Here is a 13,894-nt window from a genome sequence, read left to right as displayed (position 1 = left end):
TCATGGTTGCTGAGCAAATGGCGTACATCAGCTATGCAAGGGATGCTCCTTTTCAGTTTCTGGGCAGCAGAGGAGCTGGAGGAAAACAATGGCGGAGGGCGAGTTGGTGGCAGAAGGGTATGAAGAAAAGCCACGCAGGGAAAGGGAAGATAGGCAGTACCCAGAGGGATGACTGGTATCTTGGCAACCACCAGGACCCATGGCCATACTGGCCATACTGGCAATTATTGGCCAACGGCCTCAACCCAGATTGGTTGCCATGACTCCAACGCTGAACTCTAGGTGCTAATACATGGGAAAGAGCACTCCCGCCAGCTGCTCCTTAGCACAGGTGCATACAAAACAGTGATGGGAGAGTGGAGTTTATTCTGAAAACGGATAACTTGTTGAATTTTTATGGGCGTACCATTTTTTGGCGGATTGACATGAGGAAAATATTACAACTCTTCTGAGGGACACATATTCACACAAGCGGATGACGTTCGGTTTTAAAGTTATTAATGGTGCGATTTCTCAAAACAGACGGGTTTAGTTTGGAGGTCAGTAATGCCCAAGAACCTAACATGGTTTGCTACAAGTCCAGAATATGGAGAGGAAGGGGACCTGTCTCCTTTCAGACTGCCAGGTGGAAATCAAGAGTGTAGCCCATCTTCCCAATGTTTATGACCCACTCGCTCCGTGCTCTGCATCCCATGGTCCGAGACGGTACAGCCTCAGGCTTGCCTGGTTACTTGTGGCATGGTCTGATCCAAGCCCGATCACAAAAAAGATGTTGGTGTCTCAGCAGAGGCTCAGAGGGTTCGGTGGTGGATCTCAGTGCATCTGTGGAGTGGGAACGGAGACAGAGTACGATAGAGGTTTAAAGAGAGATAGAAAGACACAAGGAGAGAAAGAGAGACGTACAGAGAGGGGTGGTTGCATTTGGACATTTCCCCTGGCAGACATTTTCTGCCATCTTCACATCCCTCAGAATGAACTAGCGAAAGTGCTTTTTAGGTTGGCTCCCTGAACCTCTAGCACTTCATGGAAGGTGGTGCCTCCAAGACAGAAGAGCAGCGGCTCACCACAGGCTCTGCAGCATGCCCTAGACACACACTGATGGTCCCAACGAGCACACCACCGCATGCTGTAAAACCCATGGGAAGGAGTGTGCCAGGTCACAGAGAAGGAACTTGCACAGCCCTTGTGACAACAAGCTGGGAGAGATCGGGGCGGAATGTCACAACTTCCCAGGTACTACTGAGGCCGAAAAGTGATCAGAGCCAGGAGATGTCTGGTTCCTCTGGCCCAAGACAGCCAGGTGAAATGTCCGGTTGCTACTAGCCACAGGCTCAAGTTCCTTCAAGAAGTAAATTATTTCAAAGTAATTACCAGCATGGAAATGGCATGCAGCCGTTTGTGACGCAAACACGTGGTGTATGGTATTTCCTGTTTGTTTTACCATACTTGCCCTTTACAGTCATTAGCATTTCAAACAGTCCTTGAAATATAGGCGAACGTGTGGACGGGGAGAGCTTAATGAATTCAACCAGTCTGATATATATATGGGAATCAGTAACAAAACTCAGGTCTGCCCAGCACATTGTGGCATCATTGGCGCATGCAAGGGTGGCGTAGATCCAGACCTGCAATGTACTGTGGTTTCACAGCACATGCCAAGCTTTCAGCCATGCTGGCAAGATGTCCTTAGAGAATTAAGAGCTTGCATCAGTCATCTGTGTACAACTTGTAGCCTTAGGTCCGATTCCATGGAAGGGCCAACTTTGCCCTTTATATGTCGCTAATATGAGTACAGTCCAGTTTGGGAACAATAGCACCTAGTCACAGGCATGGAAGGACCGGGACGTGTGCCAATAACAACCAAAGATTTAATTGGAGCCGATCGTCTGCTACTTGCAGTGTCTTAAAAGTCCCCTGGTTTGCAGCCTGATTGAAGCATATCATCGTATTCATGCAGAAATATAAACCCACTTGGGAACACCACCAGTTTAGCAGCAGAACAGTCTGTGGCTCCAACACACCGAGCCAGTATGGCTGCATGATAAAGAGTCGAAGAGGTACCTTACTATGCATGCCTTGACCAGGAGCCACAGCATTTGTTACTGTCCTTCCATGATCATATAGTCCCCCTAAAGTCTTGCCTATTCACTATAGGCAACAAGTGTAACAAGTCCCCACAAGCCCCCAGCAATTCTCAGAGCCTGCTGGGCTCCTGGCCATGGAAGGCACCATGTGTCACTGAACTACGTCTCAAACGACATCCTTCACACTGCACGTCCCACCACTCCCCCCACCTCTATGTTCATGTATGCCCCTACCCTGGTACTAGAAGACCATATGGTAGAGTCTATCATCAACTCTCGCTTTCAACACAATAAGACTGTGCACCCCAGCCTGTCCATATATCGAATCTTCCATTTCCAAGTAGTCCAGAAATTCAGTGATCAGCAGGGACTCCACTTTGCCAAACCTGAAGTTACTTCACTCATGAACATCAGAGTCACTTTCAAAATACTTTCCAAGACCCTCTGCTTTGCAAAGAGTCCATAAAGGGGTAATCCAAGCTTAGCTTTACAACCCCTTGGTCGCTGCTTGGGCTAGTCCATTCAAAATCTACTCTTGATGCCCAGAACATTGCGACACAAATGCTAAAACGCCTCCAATTATGTTCACCTCCAGTTCAGAGCCACTGAGCAATGCACTGACATATGCAAATGAGGTCATAAGCATACATTCTGTCTTAGTCTCGTAGAGCAGTGTGATTTCAGACACTGCTTTATTAACCCAAGATAGACCGCTCTCAATGACGGAGCACCACATTTTCTTTTATTCACACCACATCTGCAAGCACATCTTCACTTCAACCATGCGCACCACACTTGTTAGAGCCCAAATGACCAATGCGTGTAGTGTTAACTCTCGTGGTCTGTTCACATTCACTACACGTGTCCATGTCAACTGCTAGCCGATGGAGTCAGTCTCTCAGATCTGCTGTGGGTCTTGCCTATGTTTGCGCCCCCCTGTGTTCCTACCATGTGGTAGCCTTGTATGGGCTACTTTGGAATGGAGGGGTGGGGGGTGTGTGGTATTTATTTTCTCAACCCTCGGGTCCTCACACTTGTTATTGTAATTAATCTTGGTTATTTATAACGTGCTTAATACCTAGAGGTTTCCAAGCGCAGGCCCGCGGATGGGACATGTGTTGCTCTGCGTTATCTTGCTTCCAAGGCAAGCACGTTGCCCCTGAGCTGACCTCCCGAGCACTTGTTGGCCATCTCCAGAGCTGAATAGCATCCCTGCTCTCGCCTTCAGCACCCTCTAGGTTTTCCTCACGAGTGCTTGCTCAGGCTTTGGATGTGGCAGAGGCAGCCAGGCACAGCCAATGGGCCTCACATAGGTTTCTCCCAGAATGGAGCTTCCCCTAGTTCCTTCCATAGTCCCCATAGTCACCCTGTTCCTGTACAGGTATTGTGCCAGGTACTTTCAGCTGGTATTAAGAGCTCGGGCTTGCACACTTCTCTGCACCTGACCATTAACTGTGTGATTACCTGTGCTCTGGGCCTGCCCCGTCCATCAAATCCCTATCAGTGCTTGCTGATTTTGGGGCCAAGCGCCAGTACACTACCCTGTCAAAACCTACGTATACCGTTTCCCACAAAAAACTATTCTGGGAGTGTCCTGGACTGCACTCACCACTTCACACTTGGCCTTCCTAGCGCAGTTGACCCGCAGAGATGGCATTCATGTAGCCATACATCATGGTCTTCACAAGCACTCATGAGTTGAGTTCACAAGATATGCCCCATGTGAGCTCCTTCCAAAGTGGACTTTGCAGTGTGCCTATGGCGCAGGCCCCATTATGGAGCCGCCTCACATTTCAGGTATCCATGATCGCTACATAGACCCAGAACCTTAAAAAGGCATGGGAGAAAGCCTCAGCCGACCCTGAAGACTAAAGTCACATGATGTAGCATGCTCCTAAAAGAGCAGACACTGCTCATGATGATAGCCAAAAGGCTGAACAGCAATGCAGACAATCAGCTATGTCTTTCACCCAAATGAAGGACCATAAGTGCGTGTAGTTTAAGATCCTTGTGATTAGAGCATTGGGTAGGTTTACAAAACACTATCAATCCTATGGTGGATTAAACAAATGAAAAACAAAAACGTATACCGGAAATAGGAGAGTAGAATAGGTCATTTCAGCAAACATGCCTCAGTGCCACACAGTAGCCGTCCCTAAAAGTTCACCCAGTTCAAAGCCACTGAACAATGCATTGTGGGTATGTAAATTAGCACAAGATCATACTTCATCTATTTATTCAATCTATAGCATGGCCCTTGCACTGAAGTCTAGTGCATAGTGCCCCACTCCAATAATTAAGGTGGCCCTGTCAGACCTCTTTAAAAAAAAGTTATGCTGACACCCTTCCTTTAACACCCCCATTCTATCAGAACCAGCGACTCTGATGCATGCCCAGCCTCCTCAACTCGCGGGGTTTATAATGTGTGCACAGATGTGGCCGCAGTAGCGACAGCATGTGGTGCTGCTCAGTCCTTGCAGAAGAAGAGGTGATGCACGATGCAAACACATACCCAGGCGCCTGCCACATGCCAGAAAGACGTACAGCTATATTTATCCCACTGCAGACTCATTTCTGTATCAAAGTTTCCAATTACTTGTAAACGAGCACAAAAAAGAAACATTGCCTGGTATCCATGCCCCGATCAGTGTTCCTCGGGTGGATATTGATTGCCCGTGGGTGGCGGGGGAATTTCAGGATTTTAATATCCCAGTTACATATGCAAACAGTGGAAACCGAAGAAGGGTGACGTGAGATTCACTGATGTGAACTCCGTTGAACCTATAGGAAGGGGCAGAGGATGGGGCCAGCACGTTGAGCACGGCTACTGTATAGCATACTTCGGCCATCCAAAACGGACTCATGTCCGCAGGTCACCAAAGGCACAAAGAACTGTTGCAACAAACTCAAGCACTCCACAAACAGCCAACAGCCAAACTAAGCCACAACAACAAACGTGGCAATACCAAAGAAGTGGTAACAAAAGAATTACAAAAAAAGCATTAGCCAAGGAATTCACAAAAACACCAGCCAACTCCTCCCCACTATTTACTAAGAATAGGGAGTAGGAAGCGGAACGGGAAATACCTCTATGTTCCATGGTGCGCAATTGGGATGGCAACAGACGTCAATAAATTAGTTATGTATTGGTAGTTTGGCCTATTCGGTTTAGCCCCACCTATAAACCAAAACTATTGCATTAGTGTACAGAGAGCGAAAGGGCATATACGGACAGACACAAAGCTTGTAGGTGGCGTTTGATTATTTGCCCATCCATTGACTGCTCATGTCCATGCAAATCCCCCAGTTCCTGCCCCTACCCGCCCAAAACACCTCCTTGTGGGAGCTCCTTAAGCTCACTCTAATCAAGCCTTGCTATCAAACTTTGCACTAAAAGGGCCTGTGAGCTTTTTCCCAAAGCAGCCTAATAGTTAATTACTAAATTTGAGCTGTAAATAAACTATTGATGTTATAAAACTGTCTTAACCAGGTCTGCCTTCAACCACTCGATTTTTAAGCACTATGCATGCCCTTCACTGAAGTCCTGTTAAAAACAAGCATGGGCAAAGCCAACCATTTTGGCTTGTGTATACGTATTACGCATTTGCCAGGCACTGCTATTTGATGCCCAGTAACTCGCACCATTTTGCACTGCTGCCATCAATGGTCAGTTAATACCAATATGGCAGTGCCTTCCAAGTGCCTTTCCCATGCCTACCCAAAAGCCCAAACTGTTGGCATTGCCAATGCGTGTTTCTAATGTGCACTGTGCATGCTACCTAATGGGATGTTAGAGAAAGAGAGAGCGGGGTTGAAATAAAATCATGCTTACTCTAAACAACACTCACGCACCGCGGACAGCACATCTCGTGATTGGAGCAAGTGTCATTGGAAAGAAGAGCGAAAAAGAGATGCAGAGGGGAATACAAGGCAACAACCCCAACTGCAAAGTGGAAAAGAATGAGACAAACTTCTCTCCTGGCACCACAAGCTGGCAGGCTTTTATTATCAGGGAAGGGGATCTTCAACAGCACCCACACAGGCAGCAAGAGGACTATGTGGAAAAGGCCAGCAGATCCAGGAGAAGTCACATCAGTTCACGCAAGCAGCAGAGCTCCGTGGAAAGTGCCACGCACGACGTATCAAGTAGCACACATCACTAAGGGTACCTGGTCTGGTCTTGGTCATCCAGGCAATCAATGTATATAAAAGAACACAATTGATCAAGACCAAAAGTGGTGGACAACAACAAATTACAATCGATTGTACCCATATATCGTACAAAAATAGAAATGTAATATTCTTCACACTCAATTAATAACAGCTGGTTATATCACACTTTTAAACAGCACATTTAATTTCCTAACCGCATATATATGTTGGTTGTTCCCAATCACATTCAACCTATTTGCTCAGGTGTATCTCTATTCATACCCACACACGTGTGCCTATACATGATTAGCTTTTTCTACAGATGCAGGCTTCATATAGTAAAGTGCTTGTATCTAAGCAATAAGCCCCGAGACGCGGGAGCATTACCGAGTCAGGTAAAGCCCCGGGGCCCATAGTTACAGGCTTGAGCAAAGCATGTAGATAAAGCTTCATGTCTTCAGGATACAAGTGTCATTTGCTAGCAAGGTCATCGAGCAATGACAGGAGGGAAGAGGCCACAAATAAAATGGGCGGCAATGGGCCCTTGCAGAAAACCTCATTTTAAGTTGGTGTTGAGGAGCTGGAATTAACCCTTGGGAATAAGACAAAGCATGCTTAGAAAAAGGAGAACTCTACGAATGGATACAGTTCGAGACCGCAGACAACAATGGATTAACGCGGATTATAGAAAAATAAGATGGTAGATAATAAAATGAGAAACAGATCCAACAGTCGTTAACATACCTAATCGTAGGGCAGACGACGTCACCTCAATTTCTCCACCGCCAGAGAGATAAGCTGCATTCTGTGCCGTCATCTCCGCCTCAAAGGGGTCTGGGCTCAGTCTGTCCTTCAGACCTCCATTGGTGCTCTCCCTTTTAAGGTAAGACTCTTGTTCCTCGTACACCGCAATCAACTGCAAAGAAACAGATCACCAGGATAAGCAACACCTACTATATAAAATACTACATGTATCAAATGGGACCACTGGAAAAATTTTACAAATGGAGAACGTAACAAAAGCAACTACAACTGTTTATGAATGCTTTCTCATTGGCCACCGAATTTGGGATTCTTGCAGAGCTGATTGAAACAAAGAGCAGGGGCCTGTAACCTACTTCTCTCCAAATGTTCTGGACTACAAATTCCATGTTCCCTCTGTGAGGAATTCCACCATACGGAGGGTGGGTGTGTGCACTCACCTGGCTTTTTGGAAATTTTTTACAAAATTGAATGATGGTCGATCAGCCTCTGGAAAATGTGTGAGGCTAATCAACACACATTTCCAATGCTCACTGCACGACATACACATAGACCCGTGTACTCTGGGTGGTCAAAGACTACAGGAGCAGTCCCTCTGTCGTATTTACTTGGAATATGACATTCCCGATTACACCATTTCTCAGAAGGGGAAGGGCAAAACCTTCCTCCTGCCATGGCCAGCCTAATTAACTATCAAAGGCTCCATGGATCTGCCCTGTCCTCTGTGTAAGCAATGCAGAATGGTGGCGGCAAATAACAGAGTTAGCATACTAATGGAGTATACTTCAAACAGGCCCACATGGGTCCTAGCTGCAGAGGTGAACAATGGAGACCCCAATAGCCTTTGATATGCACTGTATCAACCTGAAGCCAGCCCCGGCCCTTAGCATCAATGGACAGTGAAATGTCATATCTGGGAAAGCATAGATTACAGGAGTCATTCCAGCAGGGAAACCCCACTCAGAAGGTAGGAGTATGTGATTTGACTGAGACAGAAAGTCTGGTCCTGCCACAGCTTCAAGGAAGACATGCTGCTTTAATCAGTAACCATAGAGAGCTCCATTAACTAGAGACCCTTTGATCCACAACAGACATGAAGATGGGTGGGACTTAGTATTACAGTTTTCCACCCCTTTACCTTTTCTGTTGCAAAGCACTCTGGTTATGACCTCATACATACAGGAGATTGTTGGTGAGCCAGGATTGGTTCATAAAAGGTAGGCTTAGCCTACACCAATCACTGTGGCTCATTTGGCTTTAAAAGAGGGCTGTGCCCTTCTTTTGGGCATATAATCAGAAGACTTTGCAAGGAGTAACAAGAAGAGCTCAGCATTGGACCCGGGTTGAAGGTACAGTCTGCCTTACAGCTTCCGAGTATGGGCACCGAGTAAGAAAAACATGTGCGTTTTGCTAGGACACTACAAGAGTTCACAATTATTTCTGATGACTTATGGTGCAGAGGTCTCGACTGTCCGAACACAGGACTACAGTGAGATATGTTCATGAAGCCAGTTAAAGCCAAGCCGACAGAGCCATGCACTCTATAGAACCATTTCAGTGTCTTTAATTCAGCTTCCAAGCCCGTTTAATCTTCAGGATATTGAGGTTTGCAAATATTTGCACCACTGGAGAATGAAGAAATTCACAGAATATCCCTTCTATAAGATGGTGACATAATTGTTAAACACTAGAGAAGCGATCATAAAAAAATGAAGGAGAGTATTTGGAGCAGAAGCCTGACTAAGGCATTTTAGCAAGATGACCGAACCATCTGGAAAAAGATGCCAGCCAATCCAAAGATTGTGGTTCGACTCGGCTTGAAAGATTCAGACCATATGGAGCTCAGGCTCGAAATTGTTTGAAACATTTGTATCAGAATTGAGGCCGATCGTATGGATACAAGTATTTGATGGTTTAATTCATCCGGAATACAGCTCTCTGGTAATAGTGAATTATTGGGTATCCTAGTATTTAATACTTCTGGTGGCCAAGGAAATTATACAATAGAGACATAAAAATGAACACAAATGATGCACTGTTTTCCTTTTAGATAAGTGCAAATCACCTTATCCATGAAGGGGACCTGTGCATTTCAGTGGGCTGTATGGCAGTGCACATGATTCACTGGCCAGCCCCTTGCATACATTAGTGTCAGAAACATCCTACCAAAACAAATGTATAAGAAGCTCCCAGCACTTGCATGGCTTCTGGGAGTTCATTTCACAGCATCCAGCCCTTAACTGACCTGCCACTGTAAAATATTTTTTGGAAAAACCTATTTGAGGAATAGAAAAATAAGTGGGAGTACAGTTTTATATTTACACTTTCCGTTTAAAAGAAAATGCATGAGAGAGTTGGTACAGCGGGATGTGACCATATTCTGCACATTTGAAAGAACATTCGATTTGTGACTCTGGACTGCCCTTTGAAAGCGCAGAAATACCCACTTATTAGTGCAAAGGTGGAGATAAAGGTCTTCTGAATTTCTGCATCTGTGATGTGCACATTTTCAGACGCGCTTTGAGAATACATCAGAAGGTTTTTTTTAGCGTTAAGTGATGATACCAACCCTATCTCATCACTTGCACCAAAGTTATGATAACCTGCTCCTTTTTTTCTTAAAATCCACAAGAATTTGCAACATGTCTTAACCCAATCCGAGTTATAGCAAGCTATGCCTCGAATTGGGTTGAAACAATTCAACCCGAATCTGGCATTTAGCAACTCGGCTCGATTCTACTCCCAAACCATCTCTACGGAGGCTTGAATGGCTCAAGCCAATTCAAACCTTTTCTCAAAAGGTTTGAACCGACATTCAAGTCAAGCACTTTAACACTAATCCATCCTTACATTTAACAGACTGTTATAGACAAAAAAAGCATTTCAAGAGGTAAACGCATAGAACCGGAAGAGAATCTCTCTGTGGTCTACACAGAGAATAACTGACATAGAAGATGTCCACAATAAGGGACCTTTAACCCACATGAGAGTAAAGGACTATATTAGGTTTGTACATTGAGATCAGGGGCAATCTTGTATTGGAATTGTGTAAATGGAATGAGCACTCCTGGACTGAATGACTGTTTGGACGAATTCAGGGTGAGATTAGGACATCTGTACAAAGTTTTGCATATAAGAAACTTTCTTTGAATATCACAAAAGTGGTTCCATTTTGGTTTATTTTTCAGAGCGTTTTCCTCCTGAAGATGGTTCCCTCGGAGACAAACACATTGTGGAACATGAAGTGTCCACTTTGAATGAAAGACAACTTAAGTCACTGCGGGACTGCAGAAAAAGAGGGAATTGGTGCGCAGGTGGCAGATCTGGCTTTGGCGCCAGAGTGCATGATCATGGAAGCACGTGTGTCCTTAGTGGAACCTACTGCCACACATTTTTCAAGAAGCAGACAGGACTTGCCACTGGTACCACACATGCCTGCAATGTGCAGTGGCAACGGAAGCTTTTGATCAGGGGTGTTGCTAGGTCTGAAAAAGACCCGGGGCTAAGCTAATGTCCGAACTATCGGGACTGGGGGCTAGCTAGCCTTTTGGATGTAGCTCCTGAGATTTTATCCGGGGCTACAACCAAAAGATCAGGGGCTATAGCACCTTTAGCCCCCCCCCCTAGCAACGCCTCTGCTTTTGATGCAGAGGGTGGGAGGGCTGGCCTGTACAAGCTTTATGTAGGGTCAGCAGTGATTGGGGAATACATTCAGTACAGAGCGTTAATGATGGACTTGAATTAGTGTGAGCAGCTGAGTGTAGAGAGGGAGCCCTAACTTTTGTAAGGTGGTTGCAAGAAACCTTTGACATAATGGGGTGAAATAGTGCTTTTTTTAAATGGTGTAAAAAGCCATACAATGTACACTATGTTCTGTGGGCCAAGACATATACATTCCAATGCCAGGTTACTAACAATACACTAGTGTTTGACAACATTGTCATGATGCCATGCAGACAATATATATGCCAGCATTGCCTCTGTCAAAGACTCATGATGCCAAGCCCGAAATGTTGGTCAGCATTTTTCCACTGTAAAAAAAATGTATGATGATGTGCCCAAAATATATGTCAGCAATGCCACTGTAAAACACTACCATGATATTACACCCACAGGATATGTCGGCATTGCTACTTTAAAACACTTTCGTTATACCATTACCACGATGATAGCATTTCCACGGTAAAATAAACTCACTTTGCTAATGTGGGAGGTCTCTTATCCCGCAAATACACATATATGAATGTATAACATTTGCACACACACGCATACTCTTGAGTTGTACTTGGAATCAAACTCCCTTGCAGTCACAGATTGGAACACATGCAAACATGCACACATTTTTTATACTGGACCTTCCTCACAGTAATCTTATTTTCACTCTTCTCTATGGTCCGGGTTCACCTCCAACATTAGCATGCGGTAATGGAGTGAACATGTGTGGGGCCACGGATCAAACCTTGGTTGCCAAGCAAGCTGTGGGCTGGAGCAAGCGGCTCCTGCGTGTCGCCACTCAACTCATATGCTCCAGCGCTGGCATTTTTGCCAGGATCATGGCTCACAAAGCAGTCAGCAGTGGGTGTACACCAGGATGAGGAGGAGGGACTCAACATGTGCGGCTGTACCACTCCCCATCTGCCCATTTTTGGCAAAATGGCATTTCTTATTTTTATTAATATTTCGTTATCATTGCTCTTTAGTCTGGCATCATACACAGTCCCACTTTCTTCCTTCCTCAGTATGTCCCAATGTGTCCTGTAGTATGCTAGGAGGGATGCATGTACATAAAGGTTAGAGAGAATTGAATGTGAGAGTAAGATATATTTTGTTATTTCAGGAGAATTAAACATTTAAATAATGGCAATGGCTGTTTTCAATTGCATGAGGATCATAACGCTGTCAGTCAGAACCCTAACAAACAGCTGTAACACTGGCAGGTGCAACCAAGATGCTATTTCACATGCGTGTTTACATAAATGTGCACTCCTGGTTGCATTTTAATGGACTTATGCGAAACAAAAGATGTGATGGCTGGAAGGTTTGGAATTAATCCTAGCCTCTGTCATTGCTGTGGTCAACCCTCCAGAACATAGTTCTCCGTATGCCAAGACATTACAAAAGAGCAAAGACCATATGCAAATCAGGCTTGGTCCCACCCCAAAAGGGGCAGTCCAGCCCAAACTGCTTGGTATCATCCCTGCTGCATGAGACCACGAGCAACCCCAAACATGTTTCAGCAGCCTTGTTGGGCCTCATCAGTGAGGAGTAGCTTGGGTCTCTAGGTCCAGCAGGCATGGGACCCACGTCTGGGCAGATCGTCCCACTCGGGGAGACTTACGCAAAACAAAAGAGGTGATGGCTGGAACTAATCCTAACCTCTGGCATTTCTCTGGTCAACCCTTCAGACCATTGTTCTTCGCCTGACAAACCATTACAAAAGGGGAAAGACCATATGTAAATCAGGCTCGGTTCCACCCCAAAAGGAGCAGTCCAGCCCAAACTGCTTGGTATCATCCCTGCTGCACACCACAAGCACTAATGGAACCATGAAGAATCTACTCGATCATTTGACCTACTCTGGTTCAGTCGGATCCCTTGAAATAAAAATATACATTCAAAGCATGCAAGTCATAACATTCACCATTTATATAATGCACACCACTAACACACATCACTCCATTACATGAAAGGTGCGTTATTACCCAGTTTAATGGTGGTCTCGGTTTCATCTTTGCGGGGATGAAATCGCAAGTTTCCCATGGCAGGATTCGAACCCAGGTCCTGCAGGTCCCCGAAGGACGTCTGCAACAAGTGACCAGCACACTTCAGCATCTGTCACCACATTGCACATGTCCTGGATACAGGAACACTAGTTCAATGAGCCTTTCATGGAGATGAGGCTTCTACCCTCAATTTGACTTCGAGAAGATGTGTTTTCTCATGTAAAATGCCTCATGGCCCTGAACGGCCCATAGAAATAGGGCATTCTGGATGAAGCGCCAGCATGTCTGGCGATGTTCATCTTCAACTGTTGTATACCTTATTCCAATACTGTGGATTTGTGAAGGGGCGTGGGGAAGCATCCAAGAATTGTTATTTTCAGAACGTGCAAGTATCAGTAAAATATCTATTCCCGTCTAAAGACAGGATTGCAGAGAAATCCTACAACAGGAACGGCACTCAATTTCCAAGCAAGACACTAAGTTTTCTGCAGAGTTGGCAAATGGGTCAGATCTGAGTCACAAACACATAAAAATCGAAGGCAGGCGCTAAACAAATTCACAAGTAGAAAGTAGCTCATTATCAGCCAGAAAAGCTTATAAAACATGGCATAATTACCACCCAAATGAGTCATCTCTCGATTTCGTTAGAGGATTTGCTTGACTTATTAAGGTGTACTTTGCTAAGCTTCCGCTTTTATTCTCAAGTATATTTATTTTCTTTCATTTTGCCTCATAGGTCAAGCATTCGATGCATCCCATTATGTGTATTTGCTCTTCCAGGCCCAAGAGAAAATAAAGTTACCCCACGATCATTTTCATGCACATCCAGGCCATTATGAAATGTTTTCGCCCAAAGTTCACGTAAACTCAGTGGATGGGGCTATGCAAAAATAGCACGGAGAAACACCCACTGCAGCCCTTTACCAGACACTTTTACTCTTCATTAAAGACACTCCCAGTAGGCACTGGTATACTCTCCAAAGGACTTGGGAGATCATCACAGATCCCAGCTGTGACCGCTCTGGATCAACTAGGGACTCCCACCGCATGCTCCCGATTACTATCCTCCGATGGAACCATCTCCTAAGTGCCTACCCCACAGGGCAGGGGAGGAAGTTCTGAAACCACAGGTGCCAACAGCAGATCGATTATACATTAAGTGATGGCAATGTC

At 45.3% G+C, this 13,894-nt stretch overlaps 1 protein-coding gene across 3 annotated transcripts in view; it reads right to left on the bottom strand.

Moving 5' to 3' along the window:
- PARD3B (par-3 family cell polarity regulator beta) overlaps positions 1–13,894 on the bottom strand; it is a 2,582,324-nt gene that overhangs the window by 1,847,362 nt on the left and 721,068 nt on the right. For all 3 annotated transcript variants that reach the window (XM_069615556.1, XM_069615558.1, XM_069615557.1), the window contains exon 3: positions 6,981–7,152. In XM_069615556.1, coding sequence (XP_069471657.1) covers positions 6,981–7,152 — 172 coding nt within the window. The remainder of the gene's footprint in view (positions 1–6,980; positions 7,153–13,894) is intronic.

Source organism: Ambystoma mexicanum, chromosome 9 (genome assembly GCF_040938575.1).
Source record: "Ambystoma mexicanum isolate Mex_15411 chromosome 9, UKY_AmexF1_1, whole genome shotgun sequence".
In the NCBI taxonomy this organism is placed as follows: domain Eukaryota; kingdom Metazoa; phylum Chordata; class Amphibia; order Caudata; family Ambystomatidae; genus Ambystoma; species Ambystoma mexicanum.
Note: the sequence above shows the minus strand (reverse complement) of the source record. Positions and strands in the feature narration are given on the sequence as shown.